The sequence below is a fragment of the Cinclus cinclus genome, chromosome 6 (genome assembly GCF_963662255.1).
Source record: "Cinclus cinclus chromosome 6, bCinCin1.1, whole genome shotgun sequence".
In the NCBI taxonomy this organism is placed as follows: Eukaryota; Metazoa; Chordata; class Aves; order Passeriformes; family Cinclidae; genus Cinclus; species Cinclus cinclus.
The window spans coordinates 60,628,919-60,648,114 of NC_085051.1; the positions used below are offsets into that span (position 1 = coordinate 60,628,919).

Consider the following 19,196-nt stretch of genomic DNA (forward strand, 5'->3'; position numbering starts at 1 on the left):
TTTGGGCTGAACAAAGGTCCTTAGAACAGGTTGCCCAGAGAGTGCCCATCATACTCCCCATCCCTGGAAGTGTCCGAGGCCAGGGTGGACAGGGCTTGGAGCAGCCTGGAATAGTGACAGGTGTCCCTGCCCATGGGAGGTAGTGGAACAAAATTCATTTGGGTTGGAAGGGACCTTAAAAACTTTCTGGGATTCTTTGTTGTTGTTCACCAGGTTTTGAAAGATGTGGATGTCAGTGTGTGAGCCTTGGCCAGTCGTGCCCGTTCCCTGGAGTCCCTGTGACCCTGGTGTCCTTGTCCCCTGCAGGTGGTGCGGGACCAGATCTCACACTGCACGGTGAAGCTGCGCCAGACCACGGGGCTGATGGAATATTGCCTGGAGGTCATCAAGGAGAACGACCCCAGCGGCTTCCTGCAGGTCAGTGGGAGTGCAGCAGAGCTGGGGGCTAGAGGATGGCCCCATAAAATCAAGGATCTGCCTGCTCTGATCACCTCCATGTTCACAGCAGGGCAGGAGCAGGGATGTTTCAGGAGCAGGGATCACGCTGTGCTCGTGGCTCTCCAACCCTTGGGAGCTGCATCCCACCACTCGTTCCTGGGCTCCCTTTGGCACTAAACCCTGCCATTAAACAGCACCCAGCACTCCAGGGTCCCCTCTTCCAGCCGAGCCTGCAGTGAGGAGTGATGCTGGAAACCACTCGTGACATCCCAGCCTTTGGGGAGGGAGAGAGCCGGGTGGGGACAAGGCACGGGACACATCCCACAGGAGCTGAGGCTGCTCCTGCCCCGCAGATCTCGGACGCTCTCATCAGGAGGGTGCACCTGACCGAGGATCAGTGGGGGAAGGGGACGCTCACCCCCCGCATGACCACGGACTTCGACCTGAACCTCGACAATGCCCCCCTGCTGCAGTCCATCCACCAGCTCGATTTTGTCCAGATGAAAGGTAAGCATCTTTCCAGTGCCTTCCCGAACTCAGCTCTGCTCCTGCTGGGAGTTTCCATGCAGCTCATCCCAGGGAAAGAGCAGAAAAGGGGAGTTCCTCATCTCCCAGCAAGATTGGGCACCCCAGACCCAGAGTTATTCCTGTTTGTTTTGCATCCATGTGCCTTCCTGTCTCGGATCCCTGGACACCTGTGTGCCAGGAGTTTGGCTTCGCCTGGAAAAGCGCTCCTACTGCATTAAAAAAGTCATTAGTGCATTAAAAAGTGCTCTGACAAAGTTATTAGTGCGTTGAAAAGTGATCTGAAGGTCTTTTGAGAGCACCACAAGGCTTTTCCCAAACCTCTCCTTGCATCCCTGTGCTCATTCAGCATCTGTCACAGACCAGATGTCCCTCCAAACAGAGCCAGATCACTTAACTTGGGCTCTGCCCTCCCTCTCCTCACCTTAGGGTTGGTTTAGATCCTCATTTTGGCTTTCATTTCCTTGCTGTTCCCCATTCTCTCTGTGCTCCTTCTCCTATCTACCAAGGGCTTCTGCGGCCCATGAGAAATTTGGGATTTGGCAAACCCAGGAAACCTTGCAGAGGGTCTGTGACACAGGGAGGTTCAGGAGGACACTGATGATGGGCTGGACCTTCAGCTGCCTGGAGGAAGAGCCACCAGCTGCAGGTCTGGCACTGCCCTTCATTCCCATCACTGGGCTGGAATTCCTGGCCCAGGAGCTGTCTGCACACACCAGGGTGTTTCAGTGGCCAGGGACAGGAAGGATGTTGGCCACACTCTTCCTCTGTGACCACAAGGAGCATCCTCAGCTGATGGCTCTGCTGGTGCTGGCAGCAGTGAGGAGCTGCCCGTGCTTGCTCTTTGTTAGCCAGGCTGTTAATTAGAAATGTCAGGAATATTTTTGGATAGCAAACCCAGGGAGGGTTGGATTGCTGTTCCACGTTCCTGTGTTCCTGCCCTCCCTTTTGCAATTCAGCCCAGAGGGTTATTTTTAATTAATAAGAGCAAATCTGCTGCTAGTTTAGCCACCCACCTTCCTCTTATCAAATCCCTCCTCTTCCTCCTCCCCCAGCTCACCCTTACTGTGGAAATCAGTTGTTGGTTTTGGAGACTTGCAGAAGGTTGGGTTTGGATCCCAAACCTGTGTCACAGCACCAGGGGAGGGAGGGCAACACCTAAAACCCCAATAAAGAGCAGTGAGCAGCAGGTACAAGGCATCCCACACCCACTGCCAGCCTGGAGGATCCAGCCCAGGAGGTGGAGGAGTGGCAGTGGGTGAGTGCTGGACCAAAGTCCAGATTCTTCCCAGGCATCCTCCCTGTCTTATCTGGGTTCTCCGTTTCTCTTTCCACTGACTCTTCTCACTCTGGGCAGTGAGGATGAGGATGGTGGGCCAGCAGCTCTGTTGAGAGATGTGTCAGGGGACATCTCCCTGTCAGGCTGTCACTCTTCCGTGCTCTTCAGAGCAGGAGTGGGCTGTGGGACACACGTGGAGCTGCCCAAACACTGCAGAAAAACCCTGGCAGTCCTTTCTGTTCCCTGATGGGAGCCAAAGGGGGGTACTCAGCCCCCCAGTTTTCTTGCAGTGAATTTCCTGAATGGAAAAGCTGTAGATAATCCACACCCAGGGTTCTGCAAAGTTCAACTCTGAGAGAACATGCCAAGTTTGGGACTGGCTACATGAAAGGTCCGGGCAGCTCAAAACAGGTGCAAATTCTCCAAAATTAATTAGAAAATGGGAATAAAGCAGAAAAGCTTCACCAGGCTGGTGGAGAGGAGGAATTTGGTGGGAGAACAAATCCTTTCTGCTTCCTCCCCTGTGCCTTGAGCTGCCTTCCCAGTGAGGCAGTAAATGCACCCTGCATGCCCCAGGGTTGCAGTAATTGCACTAATTGGTGATTAGTCTCCTCCCCAGTGCCGGCCCCGCCGATCCTGCAGCTGGAGGAGTGCTGCACCCACAACAACAGTGCCACTCTGTCCTGGAAGCAGCCCCCTCTGTCCACGGTGCAGGTGGAAGGATACATCCTGGAGCTGGACGATGGCAATGGTGGCCAGTTCAGGGTAGGTGCTTGGAGCCAGTCCTGTGGCAAGGGCAGTTCTGCCTCCAGTGATCCCCTGCCATCAGATGACCACAGAATTTGTCCCTCATACTTTTTTTTTTTTTTTTTTTTTTTTTTTTTTTTTTTCCAAATCCCCTCTTCCCTGCTGGGATGCCCAGGGAAGCAGATGGTGCAGATAAGCCGTGGAGTTTTGGGGTACAGGGTGATTTGAGAGGGTGCAAATGCTTTTCCAGTGGCCAAGTTGACTTGAAAACTCAAAGAAAATGTGAAGCTTTTGTTACCCAGAGAAGCTGTGGCTGCCCCTGAATCCCTGGAAGTGTCCAAGGCCAGGTTGGACAGGGCTTGGAGCAGCCTGGGACAGTGGAAGGTGTCCCTGCACACACACAGCAGGGGATTGGAGTAAGATGATCTTTAGGATCCCTTCCAACCCAAACCATTCCATGATTCTGTGAAGGTCCATATTTCTAGGTTGCTGAATATTTCATGCAAGGTATGCTAATTGCCATGAAAGCCTCATGGTTTGCCAGCTGCCAGCAAGGAGAGGTGTTTTAAGGCCTGAAGGCTTTTAAATTGCTGTAATTACACAATTAAAATATGATTTTTCCGTGATCCGACACGGCAATAATTATCCTGGCGTGTTGACATCCACTGAGAGCAGGCACAGGACCAGCCCATTGCACTCTGAATTTATCCACAAGGAGCTCCACAAGGCAGGCAGGAGCCAGAGCAGGGATGAGGCTAAGGAGAGGTGATGTGGGTGGCACCTGGAGAGGAGGCTGGGTGTGGGGAGAACAAGGTCAGTGCTTCCTGCTGATAATATTCCATGCCAGTATCCCATCCATCCCTGCCCTCTGGCAGTGGAAGCCATTCCCTGTGTCCTGTCCCTCCATCCCTTGTCCCCAGTCCCTCTCCAGCTCTCCTGGAGCCCCTTCAGGCCCTGGAAGGGGTTCTGAGCTCTTCTGGAGCCTTCTCTTCTCCAGGTGAACGTTCCCAGCTCTCCCAGCCTGGCTCCAGAGCAGAGGGGCTCCAGGGCCTCCTGTGGAATCTCTCCAGCAGCTCCTGATGTTGGAGCTGGGGGCAGAACTCCAGGTGGGATCTCAGCTGAGCAGAACTCCCCCCACCTCCTGCTGCTGCTGCAGCCCAAGGAACAAATCCCATTTTGCACACCCTTAGCCTTACCCAGCACTGTCAGGCTGCCCCAGGGAGCAGAGCAAGGTGGGATCCTGTGCATCCTGAGCCCCTGGGGCTGTTTTCCAGCCCTGGCATTCCTGGGGCTGCCTCTGACTGGAGGTGTTGCCTTTGCAGGAGGTGTACGTGGGCAAGGAGACCATGTGCACGGTGGATGGGCTGCACTTCAACAGCACCTACAGCGCCCGGGTCAAAGCCTTCAACAAGTCAGGAGTCAGCCCCTACAGCAAGACCCTGGTCCTGCAGACTTCCGAGGGTAAGGAATTGCAGCAGCTCCAGCCCAGCTCAGCTCCATCCCTGCAGGAACCAGCACTGACCAGAGGGGGAAATTGTGTTAGGAGCCTCCAAGAGTGCCAGCATTTCCCTCTCACCCTTTTCCTTTGTACAGGGGATGTTCTTTGGGGAGGCAAAGGGAGGGAGGGGTGTTTAAAGTTGGGGTTACGTGACACAAAAGGGAAGTTCGGGTGTTTTTGTTTATCCTGTTTAAAGCAAAGCACTGCCAGCATTGCTTCCGAGGGCTGTGCTTGTACCATAACCACAGGATTCAGGCCTGACAATGCAGGACAGAGAGCAGAGGGACCGTGGAGCAGTGTGGGTGTCCTTCCAGAGCCAGCCATGCACAGGAGCCCCCCAGCATCATCTGCATCACCCACAGGCACTCAGAATATTAAACACTCCTTTGCAGCCTGCAGGAAATCTCCCTGCCTGGATTTTTTAAGTCCATTTGTCACACCAGGCACTTAATCCATTGTGGAAAATTGGTTTATTCCTGACATGCAGGTGGAGAGTGGCAAGGCTGGCTCCAAGGTGGGAGTTGGGAGCTAGAGCTGTGAAAGAAGGGATCAGTCCCCACCAGCACGTCTGCTGCCCCACAGCCAGGCACAAAACCCTTCTCTGGAAGCTTTCCACACTTGTTGGAATCCCTTTTCCTTGCTCCCAGACAAAAAATCTCTCTATTCCAAGCCGTGTGAGGATTTTTTCCCAGCAGCATCCAGCTGGCTGGCAGCTGGGATCAGAAGGGAGCACACCCAGCTCGTGGGGCTGCTGGTGGGGTGGAAGGAAGGTGACAGCTTTCCTGCCACAGAGCAGCCCTGGGGGCTTTGAGCCAAGGAGGAAAATGGGATTTTTGCTGAAAAAATAGAAGACAAAAGCAGAGCAAGGCTATGCAGAGTGTTTATCTTGCTGCCTGCAGGAGATCACCATTCCAGTTTGGAAGGCTGGGCAGGTCAGCAAGGAATGAGATTCATTCAGAAGAGCAGGCAGCAAAACTGACAAACTTCTCACAGGAGAGGCAGGGAGGTCACATCACAGCACAGAGGCCTTGGCACATCTGTCAGAGACACATCAGTGCCTGTTTGCAAACAGCACCAGCAGCAAAGAGGCTGCACAAGTTCCTCTGGAGATCCAGAGATGGGACAAGCTGGATCCAGCCCCGTGCCAGGTTGGCCAGGACTGCTCCCAAAGCCTGAAGGTCAACAGCTCCCACTCCAGCTTTAGGAGACAGCAGAGCTTTGACTTCTCATCTCATTCGTGCCTCACACGACACATTTGAGACACAATTTCCTCATCAAAACCAGTTGGGCTTTTAAGTTGTCCCAGCCAGTTCACTATGATCTTCCCAGCTCTGATTTCCTCTCAGAGGTGTTCTCACCTTGAGCCAAGCTCAAGCCCAGCTCCAAAATCCAAAGGAATCTAGAAGAAAATAGCTGCTTGTGCTCCCAGCAGGGCTGTGCTTGGGGCTGGTGCTTGGTCTGTACCACCAAGGAGAAGTTCCTCTCTCCTTGGCTGCATTTATTCAGCCTTTTCACTTGAATGAGCTTTTGCATTTGTTATTCCAGCACGAAAGAAACGGGGGGGGGGGGGGGGGAGGGAAAGTCAAACGGGCCTGGAGCATTTTGTGCTCTTAGAGGTCGCCTGAGCTCTTTTGGATTCAAAGAGAAATAAATCACATCTGTGTGTGCAGCTCCCGGATATCCGAGTGACTTGTTGAATAGAGCTGCCTCACACATCACAGCCCTTGGTTAGGCTTTTATTCCTGGCTTTTACAGCAGCATCAGGCTTTTTTAAGAGCTATTTTGTCTGAAGTAGGCTTAGCTTTTCCCTTCAGCTGAGCTCTGCAGCTTCCTGCAAAGTGGTTGTGTGGGAAGAGAGGACAAAAGAAGGGACAGGCTGGATGTGAAGAGAACATCTCTCTGAACGTGGCTCTCCTGCTCTAAGTGGTTTTGAGGAATTCTGGTATTTAAGAGCTGCTTTGTAGTTCTGGCCCCTGAGATCTTCATCTGCAGCCCGTGGAAGGGAACTGAAACCTTTCTTCTGCTTTCTGTGAGCAGGGGGTAGTGGGGAGCAAAAGGTCTTGCACCTGAAGAGAACAAGGGTGAGAAGAAGGGGATGTGTCTGGGGCTCTGCAGGTGCTGCCCCTGTGGTCCTGCCCAGCCAAACAGCCACGGGTGGAAAATCCCATGGGAATTTTCACACACATGAGTCTGCAGCAGGAACACCTTCCCAGCCCGTGGTGAGAGGCACATTGTGCTCGTGCCAAAGGAAGCTATTGCAGGCCACTCTTCAAAGCTGGTTCTTGGTGCCACCAGCAGGACAAGGTGGTTCCTGGCTGGGAGAAGGTCTGTGCTCCAGAGCCCTTCCCATCTGCTGGGGCTTTCCAGGATTGAAGATCCTGTCACCAGCACAGCCAAGGGGCAGCAAGGGTTGAAGGTGACATCCTTCCCTTGAACTGTGTCCCCTCCTGAGCTGATTTTGGGCTGTTTCACACAATCCCTGGGAGTGTCTCTTGCTCTGTCACATCTTAGCCCAAGGCTCTGCCTTAACCTCTGTTTCTCCAGCACCCGAATGAAGCTCAGCTGTGGGCTGGGAAGTGAGTCTGGATGAAAGTTTCCAGTGTGACCCAGGGCACTGACGTGTCCCAAAGCTTGGCTGGTGGCAGCCCTGCTTGGCTGTCCTGACCCCTGGGAGACCTGGGGTCTCTCCCAGCCTCCTTCTCTTCCTCCCTAAGCTGGGCAGCCCCTGCTCTCCTGGTTTTCCCTCATCCAGCAGATTTCCCAGCCTCTGGCTAATCTCCTGCTGGCCTCTTTCCACGTTCTGTCCAGCAAGCTGGGTGTCAGGATGAATGACCAACTCACTCCAGGTGGAGATGGATAAATGGAGCTCAGCACTGCCTCCCAGGCTTCTCTCCAGGCACAGAGCTTCCACCTCCATTCCACAGCCAAGCAAAGAACCAGAACCTTTTCTTTCAAGCCCAGCTTCTCATCTGGAGCCCAGCTTTAAATTCCTGACCATCCATGGAGTGACCCTGAGCAGCAACCAGGGCTTTTTAACCAGCAGCTTTTGGAAAGGGTGAACAGCCCAGGGGAGAACAGCCTGCAAGGAGCTACAGAGACATGAGGAGAGTCATGAGCACAGCTACTCCTGGTGGTAGTTCCTCTCACTCTTGGTAGGGTTAGAAGCTGTTCCTCCCTAACTTTGAGCCCTGTTTATTGGTGTTGTGCAATAATTCATCTCCTCTGATCCCACTGACGCCCTTTGCTTCCACAGCCTCGGCCGCAGCAGCAGCAACGAGTTGCAGAAGTTACAACCTACCATGAGAAGAAATGTTCCCTTTTTATCTGTTCTAACACAATTCACAGCTCAATCCATACTCACAGAAGAGCTGGGAAGGCTGGGGATACAGTGTGAGTGTGTGGATGGTGGATTCTACATTTCCATGTTAACATATTCCTGGGAAAGGTTAGGGAAGAAACTGCTGGAGGTGACTGTTTGTGGTAGCAGGGAACAGAAACCAATGACCCAAGAAGTTCCCTCTGCTCTGACATTTTTGCTGTGAATCCCACGAGTTAAATTCTTGCTGTAAGGCTCAGATGTGTTTTGACAGGTACAAAGGGATACCAAGAACACAACCTCCCGAACAACCCTTGAGTAAGGTGGGTGCTTGGTGGTTCTTAGGGTGATAGAGCTCAGCACAGCCCTGCAAAATATCACCAGCTGGGCTTTCCACCCCTGATTATTGTGCACAAGAAGGTTTGGGATGTGTTAAAGCACGATGGGACGTGTGCATGGTAACCTGTGAACTTTTTTAGGTGTCTTAACTGTGAAGAGGTGCAGGACTCCCCCTTTAGAGACGAGCCAGTTGAATTTGTCATGCTGACGCGGGGACACTTGGGGAGATGGACTTGTTTTCCTTGCTGTCAGGGGGACACTTGGGAAGATGAACATGTTTTCCTTGCTGTCAGGGGGACACTTGGGAAGATGAACATGTTCTCCTTGCTGTCAGGCTGCCCTGAAGGGTCTCTCTGGGCTGCCCAGCACCAGACATTCCTGCCCTGCCACCAGAGCTCAGCTCCAAGGTCCAGCTCGGGCTCAGGAGTGATGCTGCCCAGCAGAGACCCCAGTTCTGATCTGTAGTTTGCATTGATCTTACATTTAGACACGCAGTCAGAAGAACAGACCCTCCCTTTTCCAGTGCCTTTGGAAAGATCGCAGCTTCGTAGAATGAGTCCTTTCTCCTCCACCCTTAATCTACAACCCAGCTTCTCGGGGAGATCCTACTTTGAGCTAAGATCTTCGGCCCACCAGCTGAGCTTGCATTCTTCCTTACAGTCCCTGAATTCAGCCGGTGAGCTGAGCACCTCTGGCCTTGCCTCTTGGTCTGTGCTTCTGGGCATCTCCAAACTATCTGTTCGTTCTGTTCCGTTGTGTTTGTTTTTCCCATGACATGCGGATGGCAGCGGGAATTCTTTCTGTTTTGTCAGTGATGGGGTTCTCTTGGGGTGTTCCAGCTGTGCCAGTTTGAGCTGTGGGGTGATGGAGCAGCACAGTAATTCCTTACCTGAGTGCTGCTCTTGGCAAGGCTGAGCCCTTTGGTGATCATAAATCCCTGAATGATTTGGGTTGGAAGGGACCTTAAAGCTCATCCACTTCCAACCTCCTGGTATGGGCAGGGACACTTTCCTCTAGATTTCCTAATTTCTAGTTTGTGTTGGGCTTGTGTCAAGGGATAATCAGAAAAGACATTCCTTGGGTGAAACCTGTCAGAGTATCCCCATACTTTCCTAATACAGCCAGGAAATGCAGCCTCTGCTGAGAGATTTGGTCTGTCAAATTAGTTTGGTTGATTAAATCTAGACCCCTCTTAAGAAAGAAATGAGTCTGCATGCAGGCAAGGTCTGGCTTGTTCTCCAGAGACTTTGGATTCCCCATCCCTGGAAGTGTCCCAGGCCAGGCTGGACAGGGCTTGGAGCAGCCTGGGATAGTGGAAGGTGTCCCTGCCCACAGCGGGGGTGTGGAATAAGATGATATGTGTCCCCTCCAACCCAAACCAGTTTGGGATTCTGTGATTCCAGCTCACAGCCCAGCTTAGGGCCTGGAGATGTGGGGTCTCTTGCACTCAGCTTTGAGCACTGTGCTGGGCTTTTCCAAACCCAGATGTGATCATCCCAAAGCCTTGTTCCCTGCAGAGCAGAGGACACCACTCCTGTGATGCCTCTCTCTCCTGGCAGCCCCACAGGAGCTCTCAAGTTTGGATCCATGTGCCCGGAATTGCTGTGGTGGGATGTAGGCAGGTCAGGCAGAGTGAGGGATGGATTTGGGCAGCCAGCAAAGAGCCACAGGGATCTCTCAGAGCTGTTTTCTAACCAGTATTTGCACATCTTCTGTTGCTAAAGATCCTGGGCCCTGATTCTTCCACCACTCTGGATTTGCACCACCCCAAAGGCGTTAATTCTCCGGTGTAAGCCCTGGAAGAATGGGGGCCCCCGATTGTTTGACTTCCATCCCATAACACGGAATGAGGAATGCTGCAGCATGACCCCTGCCAGAATAACCAAGGGGTGGGGGGAGGTTGACCCTGCAAACTTTCTTTTCTTTGTGCTTTTTTATGTTTGATTTCTCATCGTGCTGCTGTGAGCTGATGGCTTCCAACGCTGTTTTGTTACAGACGTTCCTTCCTTTGTGTCCGGTGTTCCGGGGCCCTTCTGTGCTGGCCATGTGCCATAGCCATGTGTGCACCATGGACCTTCTGCAGCCCCACTCTGGGGTGGGGGGACAGGGAAAAACGGGGTCCTGAGGGCCAAAACAGGGTCTGTGTGTGGTGTGCCTCCTGAGAGCTTGGAGCACAGCGAGGCGCAGGGAGCTGGAGAAGAGGTGTTGGAATTGGGACACGGGGCAGGATTCATTAAAGCAGCCTCAGGAGGAGCCTCTTGGCACAGCACGGAGCACAAACACAGCCTGGTGCTTTCCCACCAACACCCAGGGCAGGAGGGGGAGAACCAGGCACAGAGCTGGGCAGGGCTGGTCCTAAAATCGGCCCCTTTGTGAGTGCTGTGCCATGCAGTGCCAGCACAGGGCTTTGTGTTGGTGTCTCCTCCTGGTGAGGACAAGCTCCTGGACCAGGACAAGCCCCTGGATCAGGTCAAGCTCTTAGATCAGGAAAAATTCCCAGACCAGGGCAAGCTCCTGGATCAAGACAAGCCCCTAGTTCAGGATAAGATCCTGGACCAGGACAAGCTCTTAGGTCAGGATAAGATCCTGGATCAGGACAAGCTTCTAGGTCAGGAAAATCTCATGGATCAGAGCAAGCTCCTGGATCAGGACAAGCCCCTAGGTCAGGACAAGCTCCTGGGTCAGTCCCTGGCTCCCATGAGGTGCTGGCAACCAGCAATCAGTCACAGCTGCATGAACCTGACCCATCCTGCCCATGCAGCTGATGGAGCTACAGCCCTTTGGTGCTAGCAGAGGTCTGAGGCATCCCCTTCCCAGCTCCACTCCTACCCACACCTCACACACATCAGGATCTGCCTTTTCCTCAAACCCTGTACTTCAAGGAGTGGTTTTTCACTCAGTTTAGAGAACCTTTACCAAGCAGCCAAGATACTCCACCAAGGCTAAAATTTCCTGCCTCTTTTCTGGAGAAAAGCAGAATAATTTGGCATCCTGAGCAGTCAGACTTTATAGAGTCCACACTCAAACTCCCAGGCTGTGTTTGCCATCCCTCTCTGTGCCCTCTGGCTTTTAATGAATCGGGTCTCCCATGGCTGCTGGATGTTTAATTAACAGTGAAGTGCTCACGAGTGTTTGTCAGGAGGTTGTTGCTCCTTAGCTGTGATGTGTGAAATGTAGTATCTCTTTATAGGGTGCAATTTTGACACACAAGGATCGCCTTACTCCCAATTAGGCAAGTATCTTAATTACAATTAACTGGCACCTTCTGTGTGTTGCTTCATTCTTTTTGCTTTTTTTCTCTTTTCTTTGGTGCCTGAGCAGCGTTTTTTGCTCGTACCCTGCTTGCAGAGCACTCCTGGATGTGACAGAATCATGGAATTGTTGAGGTTGGAAAAGCCCTCTAAGATCAAGTCCATCTATTCCCCAGCACTGCCAAGGCCACTACTGACCCCTGTCCCCAAGTGTCACATCCACATGGCTTTTAAATCCCTCCAGGGATGGGGACTCCAGCAGTGCCCTCAGCAGGAGACAGAATTGGAAAAGTTATGATTGCTGGATGATGTAAAGGCATTTTGGTTCTCCCCCTTATGGTTTAAAGAGAAGCCTGAGGTCATTGCTCTGGAAGTGGCCCTGTAATTAAGAACTGATCCTTCTGCTCTCCTCCTCTTTTAAATAGGAAGAGGAAAGGGTTAGGTTGGATATTAGGAAGGAATTCCTGGCTGGGAGGGTGGGCAGGCCCTGGCACAGGGTGCCCAGAGAAGCTGTGGCTGCCCCTGGATCCCTGGAAGTGTTCCAGGCCAGGTTGGAGTAGCCTGGGACAGTGGAAGATGTCCCTGCCCATGGCAGGGAGTGGAACAGGATGATCTTTAAGGTCCCTTCCTACCAAACCATTCCATGATTCCATGATTCTCAGTACATATCCCTGCTCATTAAGGCACTTGAGCATGTGCCAAATGCCGTGGATGCAATTTTCCCCTCCGCAGCTAATTGAAGCAAGGTGGCTGCTGCTTGCCTGTCCTCTTCAGAATGCCTGCAGGGCCAGTCCTGCTCATTCCCCTGGGAGAAGGATCCTGCAGCCCTGTGGGATTCCCTCCTCACCCTGCACCCTCTCACAGCCCCAACCCATCTTCGCGCCTCTCGCCCCACCTCGATCCAAAACGCCGACAGATCCGTGCTCTGGCTGGAGTCACAGACAAGCAGGAATGGTTTCTCTTTCTTTTCCCTGCCCAACCTGACGCGTTGTTTTCTCTCCCGCATGCCTTTCCCTGGGAATGACCACAGTTGACATTAAAAAAATGGTGGCAGGTACGGCACCCCCGTGCGCGGCGCGGGGAGCGCGGGGCGGCCGCGTGCATGGGAGCTGTCTTGTGAAACGTTCCAATAAACCACTGAATCAGTCTCACCCGAGTGTTTTTTATTTTTCAAGCTGTTCAGAGCGTTTTGTGGATGTGTCAGTTCACGTTTTCAGCCAGAGGAAACAACCTGGTGGCTTGTGAATGAATCCCTGTCCCTCTGTCTTGTCGAGGACGTGGCGTTGTGTTCTGTCAGATTTGCAGTAACCAAATCCTGTGCAGTTTAACCAGCAGCCCTATGGAACTGTAGAGGTTTGGGGGCATTTTCCAGCCTTCCCATGAGTTATTGTCTTAGGTGTGGCTCACTGTTTGGCAGGGAGGTTTCGTGGTGTGACGTGGCATCTCAGTAAATGAAGACCTTTGTGTGTGTTTTTGGTTCCCAAAAACAGCCCTTGAATACACACAGAGAGTTTATTTGCTGATCCTCAGTCCCCTTCCCACACTGACCTGACTGCAAACTAAGTAACTCTTGGTCCTGAGACTAAATTATATTCCAGGCCAGGAGCCCAGGAGCAACCTGGGACAGTGGAAGGTGTCCATGGCAGAGGTTGGAACAAGATGGGCTTTAAGATTCCTTCCAACCCAAAACACTCCAGGATTCCACAATTCTGTTAGAGACCTGGTGAGGATCACGTCTCCTCCTTGGTGAGGACCAAATTTTAGGAGGCCTTGAGGATCCTACACGAGCCAAGACATTGGGCACCATGTAGCAGCAAGAGCAAAACTCCTCCAAGTCCTGGCCATAAAACCTCAGGCACACTAGCAGCTTCAGCCACAGGAGCTCAGAGCATCCCTCGGTGGTGGAAGTTGTCCCTCTGTGATGGAAATTGTCCCTCCATGGTAGAAGTTGTCCTTCCATGATGGAAGTTTTCCCTCCATGGTGGAAATTGTCCCTCTCTGGTGGAAGTTGTCCCTCTGTAATGGAAGTCGTCCCTCCATGGTGGAAATTGTCCATCTGTGGTGGAAGTTATCCCTCTCTGGTGGAGTTGTCTCTCCATGGTGGAAGTTGTCCCTCCAGGGCAGAAATTGTCTCTCGGTGGTGGAAATTGTCCCTCTCTGGTGGAAATTGTCCCTCTCTGGTGGAAGTTGTCCCTCCAGGGTGGAATTTGTCCCTCCGTGGTGGAAATTGTCCCTCTCTGGTGGAAGTTGTCCCTCCAGGGTGGAAGTTGTCCCTCCGTGGTGGAAACCCCATGTCCTGCATGCAGCATGCCCTGTCCGTGTCTCCCCACGTGGCTCCGGCGCGTCCCCACCGCTCTAACCCTGCCTTGTTTGTGTGTTCCAGTTGCTTGGTTTTCTTTCGACCCCTCCTCTGCCCACGCTGACATCATCTTTTCCAATGACAACCTGACTGTCACCTGCAACAGCTACGATGACAGGGTGGTGCTGGGGAAAACGGGCTTTTCCAAAGGGCTGCACTACTGGGAGCTGTCAATCGACCGCTACGACAACCACCCCGACCCAGCCTTTGGCGTGGCTCGCATCGACGTCCTCAAGGATGCCATGCTGGGCAAGGATGACAAGGCCTGGGCCATGTACGTGGACAACAACCGCAGCTGGTTCATGCACAACAACTCCCACACCAACAGGTAGGTGGGATGGGACAGGGGCTTCCTCCTGGGCACCACAGCCTAGGGAAGAGGCTTTGACAGTGGCACATGCAAGTGTCCACAGAGAGGGTGACATCAATCCTGGTCAGCTCTGTTGGAGGATGTGCCCTTCCCCAGGTGGGGAGCACCTGCCTGATTGGTGCTGCCTTGTTCCAGTATTCCTTCCCTGCCTGCCATCACTTTTTCCATGCTGACTCTCGATGTTGGCGTCCCCTTCTCACTAACGGCCAAATCCTTGTAACTCCTGCAGCAATGTTTGCTGTGATCCCTGTGCCACAGCTACTGCTCGTTTTCCACATGGGACTGGGGACTTTGCTTGGGGTAGAGCCTGGGGTCACCTTCCTGCAGCCCTGAGGGTCGTTCTCTGATGGATCAGCAGGTTTTGGTGTGGGTGCTGTGGCTTTGCTCCACACTTCCACGTGCTTTCCCCCATGGCTTTGTGGCTGTGACTGCTCTCAGGGTGGCTTTTCCCTTGGGGACATCGTGGCAAGAGGACAGCAACTCCACGGGAGGGTAGAGGAGGTGGATCCCAGGGAATGATGGGCCTGGCTGAGATTGGAGCAGGTCATGGCCCAGCTCCTGGGTGAGCTGTGGTGTTCACCATCATCAGTGTTTGAGCTCCATGGCCTGAGCCAGGAGCACAGGGGACACTGAGCCACTGCCCTTCTCCTCCCACAGAACCGAGGGCGGCATCACGAAAGGCGCCACGGTGGGAGTGCTGCTGGATTTGACCAGGAGGACTCTGACATTCTCCATCAACGAGGACCAGCAAGGACCTGTGGCCTTTGAGAACCTGGAGGGCCTCTTCTTCCCCGCCGTCAGCCTCAACAGGAATGTGCAGGTATGTGCATCAGATCAATTTTGGGAATCACGAACGATGAACTTGCACCACTTTTCGACTTAAGGAGAGGAGACTGCAACATCAAATCTCCAAGAACTCTCATACCTGAAGCTCAAAAGGCCCTTGACAAAGCTGCTGAAGCCCTCCAACAAAGACAGGCACATCGTTGTGCGACATCACAACCGTTCTTGTGGTGCTAGGAGAAAGAATGCAATTGTATGGTCTCATATGAGACACCTCAAAAAAAAGATCCTATGCTAATAATTGAATGAATTTTCTTATCCTACAGATCACCAAAAAACAGTTTTTACAACATCAGAAATGACAGCTCAAATCATAATTAGGGCTAAAGCAAGATTATTAGCAGTGGCAGGCAAAGATTTTAAAACAACTTATCTGCCGTTGAAAAAGAATATTTTGATTGGGCATTGTAAAAATCAGAAGAATTGTAAATTGCATTGTTAGATTATTCAGGTGTCTGTTCAATTCACTTTCCAAGCCACAAGTTGTTGCAAGCAAAATATAGTTTTAGAGAAAAACCCGTATTAAGTGAAGTTCCACTGGATGCAATAACATTGTTCACCGACAGTTCAGAAAAAATACATAAATCATTAATAACATGGCAGAACCCAAAAACAAAGACATGGGAATCAGACATTCAGACAGTGGAAGGTTGTCCTCAAATTGTGGAATTGGCAGCAGTGGTCAGAGCATTTCAATTGTTTCAGGAACCCTTCAATTTAATTACAGATTCAACTTAGGTAGACAATGTAGCAAAAAAAAAAACCAAAAAAACTAGGAGGGTCACTTTTAAAGAAGGTTGATAATGATGATCTATATCATTATCTTGCATGTATACAACAGATTTTACAACACAGAAAAAACACTTTATATCTCACATCAAGGCACAATTCAAAACTCCCAGGATTCTGAGTTCCAACAGGTATGGGCTTGGTTGGGCTCTCTGGAGCAGGGTGTGACATTCCCAGCAGTGGGAAGGGGTGACCTTGCTGTCATGTTCCCCCTCCTGCTGCTGTCATTGCAGTAGTTGTTGCTCAGGAGCAGGAGGGTTCTTGTGAAGCAAGGGTGGCTTGGAAGGAGCTAAATTTGCACCCTAAACTACCTGTGAGCCTCCAGAGTCAGGACAGCCCTCCCTGTAGCCTCACTCCAGGTTCCTCCCTCAGGGCTGCTGAAGCACCAGGCTTCTCCAGCCCTCCTTGGGATGAGGTTTGGTAACTGCTTTGTGATGCTCCCTCACAAGAGCCTCACCAGCTCCTACAGCTCTCCCAGGTCCTGGATGGGAGCATCACCAGGGAGAAAGGCACCTTTCAAGGCCTGTTTTCCTCTGGGACATTTCAAACCCCTCTTCTCTCCCTCTCTCCCAAGCTCCCAGCTCTCCTGAACATCCCCAGGCGGACACCCTGAGCCAATCCGGTATTTCCATCTTTCATTTCTCTTCTCACTGATCACATCCCTGCTCTCCTCTGTCCCAGGGAATCCTCCACACCCTGGCTTTGACACATCCCCCCCTGCCACTGCCTTCACCTCCAACCCTGCTCAGGCACCTCCAAGGACACATTGCACATAATGGATCATCTTGGAGCATTCTGGCAGGGTCTTCTACAAGGGGTGTCAAAACTGGAGAGGAGGGACTTTGGAACAAAGCCTGAAGTGACAGGATAAGGGGGAATGGCTTCTCACTGCCGGAGGGCAGGGTTAGGTGGGATATTGGAAAGGAATTGTTCCCTGTGAGGGTGGGGAGGCCCTGGCACAGGGTGCCCAAAGGAGCTGTGGCTGCCCCTGGATCCCTGGAAGTGTCCAAGGCCAGGTTGGACACTGGGGCTTGGAGCAGCCTGGGACAGTGGGAGGTGTCCCTGCCCATAGCAGGGGGTGGAATGGGATGAGCTTTGAGGCCCCTTCCAACCCAAACCATTGTAGGATTTTATGATCACCTCTGTGCAAGGGCAGAAGCACCAAGTGACCTCTCTAAATTAAGGATCCATTAATTAGGACATGTTCTGCTGTGTCCATCAGGATCCAGGGCTTACTGTGCTGTCGCCAAAGCAGTGACAATTTCCCAGCATCACTGGGACAAAGGTGTGTTGGGACCATCCCAAACTTTGAGAGCATCCTTGCCACAGTGTCCCATCCCAAGAGTCACTGGCAGGGAAGTCTGCCTGGCTTGGAGAAGGGCTGGGAAATGTTTAATTAAGAAATGTGGATCTAATGAAGCCCATGTTGTCTATGCTGGGTTTAGAGGTGCTGTATTAATTTGGTGTGGTAAAAGCATCCTGCTGTGTGCTGGGTTTAATTCCTACCTCAGTCCTCTACACGGCCTTAAGGGACAAGGCATTTCTGGAGCCCCTTGGCTTTGTGAGTTCCTTGGGCAAGGCAGAGCCTAAATCCCCTGTCAACACAGAAATCCCATGGGATGCTGATAAAAGGCTGCTAATTAAGCCAAGCCATTTATTATTCTTCAGAGGTATATGCCTAATTGAAAACAACTCTAATTAAGAGGGAAATCACTGCATTTTAGACAGTTTTCTTTAAATCTGTATCTGAAGGGGAAAATGCTGCTGCTGCAATAAAAGGAGGAATTGTGCTCTCCTCCCACATGAAAGCATTTGTGGAGGGAACTGAATTTCACCAGTACCTGTATGAGCATGGCCCTGTCCCAACATCCTGATGCTGCCCAGCATCCCCACCACAAAGCTCCTTCCTCCCACCAGTCATCAGCCACATCCCCTCCACTGTCCCTGTCCCCTCTCTGTCCCCATCCCCACTCAGCTCAGGGGTTTCTCCAAGATCTCCTGTAATGTCTTCACTGTTCTTCAGGCCCTCCAATCCCCTCTTGTCCATCCCCTTTGCACAAAGACCCAATTCTTGTCACGTCCCACCTCTCCAGCAGCCTGTTGTGGGATTTGTGCACAACCAGCTGGGAATATTTGGGGCTTGAGTACCAGCGGTCCCAGTTCATTCCAGCAGCACTGAAAACTGAGGAACAAGCCGGATGGAGCCACTGCCACAGTTCTGGGGACACCTGCATCTCCAGTCACATCCTGCCTTTCCCCAGTGCTGCTTCCACCCTCTCTGGGGACAATGTGCCAGCTGCCATGCCACGAGCTGTCCCAGCAGGCACACTGGGACACAGCTGAGCCCCGTGTCTCTCCTTGCAGGTGACGCTGCACACCGGGCTGCCCGTGCCCGAGTTCTACGCTTCGCGCTCGGCCATGCCCTGAGGATGCTCCTGGAGCCGGCTGCCTCTTCTCGGGATGCGAGGAGCCAGCCCGTTCCCTCCTGCAGGACACGGCCAGCCTGCCCAGCTGCTGGGCCCCTGCCCGGCTGCCAGGTCCCTGCTCGGCCACCAGGTCCCTGCTCGGCCTCTGGCCGGAGACAGGGAAGGAAATCAGGAAAGAAGATCCTGGCTTTCGGCCGCCTCCGCTCTCCGGCCTCCGCGCTGTCCTGTGTGTGTGCGCTTCGCTCTTTAGCTCTCTTTGGCTGATGAAGTACCTAGGTAGCCTGAGCTGTTCTCCTGTGTCCGCTTTTAGGTTTGGTTTTCCTGATTTGAGTTGGGGATTTTGGGGATGGGGCAGTTCCCTCTCGCTTTCCCCTCCCGTGGGGCCAGCCGGAGGGACCCCACCACGGGAACGCTTCCGCCCACGCCAGCCTGGTTACTTTGCAGGATTATTTCTTTCCCCTGTGGCCTTTCTTGCAGAGCACCCTCGGTCATGTGTAGAGGTGGGTCCTGGATTACCAGTCAGTCTCCATGTCCTGACCAAAACACCCCACTCCGTCCCATGTCCCCCTGGGGCGTCTCTGCGGGGCAGGGGGTGGCCATCCTGTCCCCAGGTGCTCCAGGTGCTGGCAGACCCTTGGTCGGGTGCTGAATGCCCACGGGGGGCTCTCCAGGTGCCCCCCACACCTCGGTGCCAGCACATGCACCACAGCCATAGACTGGAGAGCCCTCGCCTGGCTCCTGGGAGATTAGTGTTTATTTTTTTATAGTTGCCATATAAAGCCTAGCCTTAAATTCAACTGATAGTGTCCTTCCAAACACCGGAGAATTCATTCTGCAGTGAGGGTCTGACAGAGAGCCCGGGGGTGGGGATGGGATGGGGGAGGAAGGAGAGCTGGCCACAGCCCTGCCACGCACTCAGGAATACGCGCCTGCTGCCGGCAGCAGTTCCCGTCAGCCTCCATCCCCTGCTTGACTTTCTGGTAATTCAGAGGCAGGAGAGGAACGGTGCCAGCCCC

At 52.7% G+C, this 19,196-nt stretch overlaps 1 protein-coding gene across 1 annotated transcript in view; it reads left to right on the top strand.

The window, feature by feature from the left end:
• The window catches only part of TRIM9 (tripartite motif containing 9), a 59,698-nt gene extending 41,517 nt beyond the window's left edge, over positions 1 to 18,181 (top strand). Inside the window, exons 4-13 of the mRNA XM_062495030.1 lie at positions 307 to 417; positions 792 to 945; positions 2,850 to 3,007; positions 4,312 to 4,450; positions 8,630 to 8,818; positions 11,333 to 11,374; positions 12,424 to 12,447; positions 13,777 to 14,080; positions 14,780 to 14,942; positions 18,119 to 18,181. Of these exons, the coding sequence (XP_062351014.1) occupies positions 307 to 417; positions 792 to 945; positions 2,850 to 3,007; positions 4,312 to 4,450; positions 8,630 to 8,818; positions 11,333 to 11,374; positions 12,424 to 12,447; positions 13,777 to 14,080; positions 14,780 to 14,942; positions 18,119 to 18,181 (1,347 nt within the window). The remainder of the gene's footprint in view (positions 1 to 306; positions 418 to 791; positions 946 to 2,849; positions 3,008 to 4,311; positions 4,451 to 8,629; positions 8,819 to 11,332; positions 11,375 to 12,423; positions 12,448 to 13,776; positions 14,081 to 14,779; positions 14,943 to 18,118) is intronic.
• Positions 18,182 to 19,196: the final 1,015 nt, after the last annotated feature.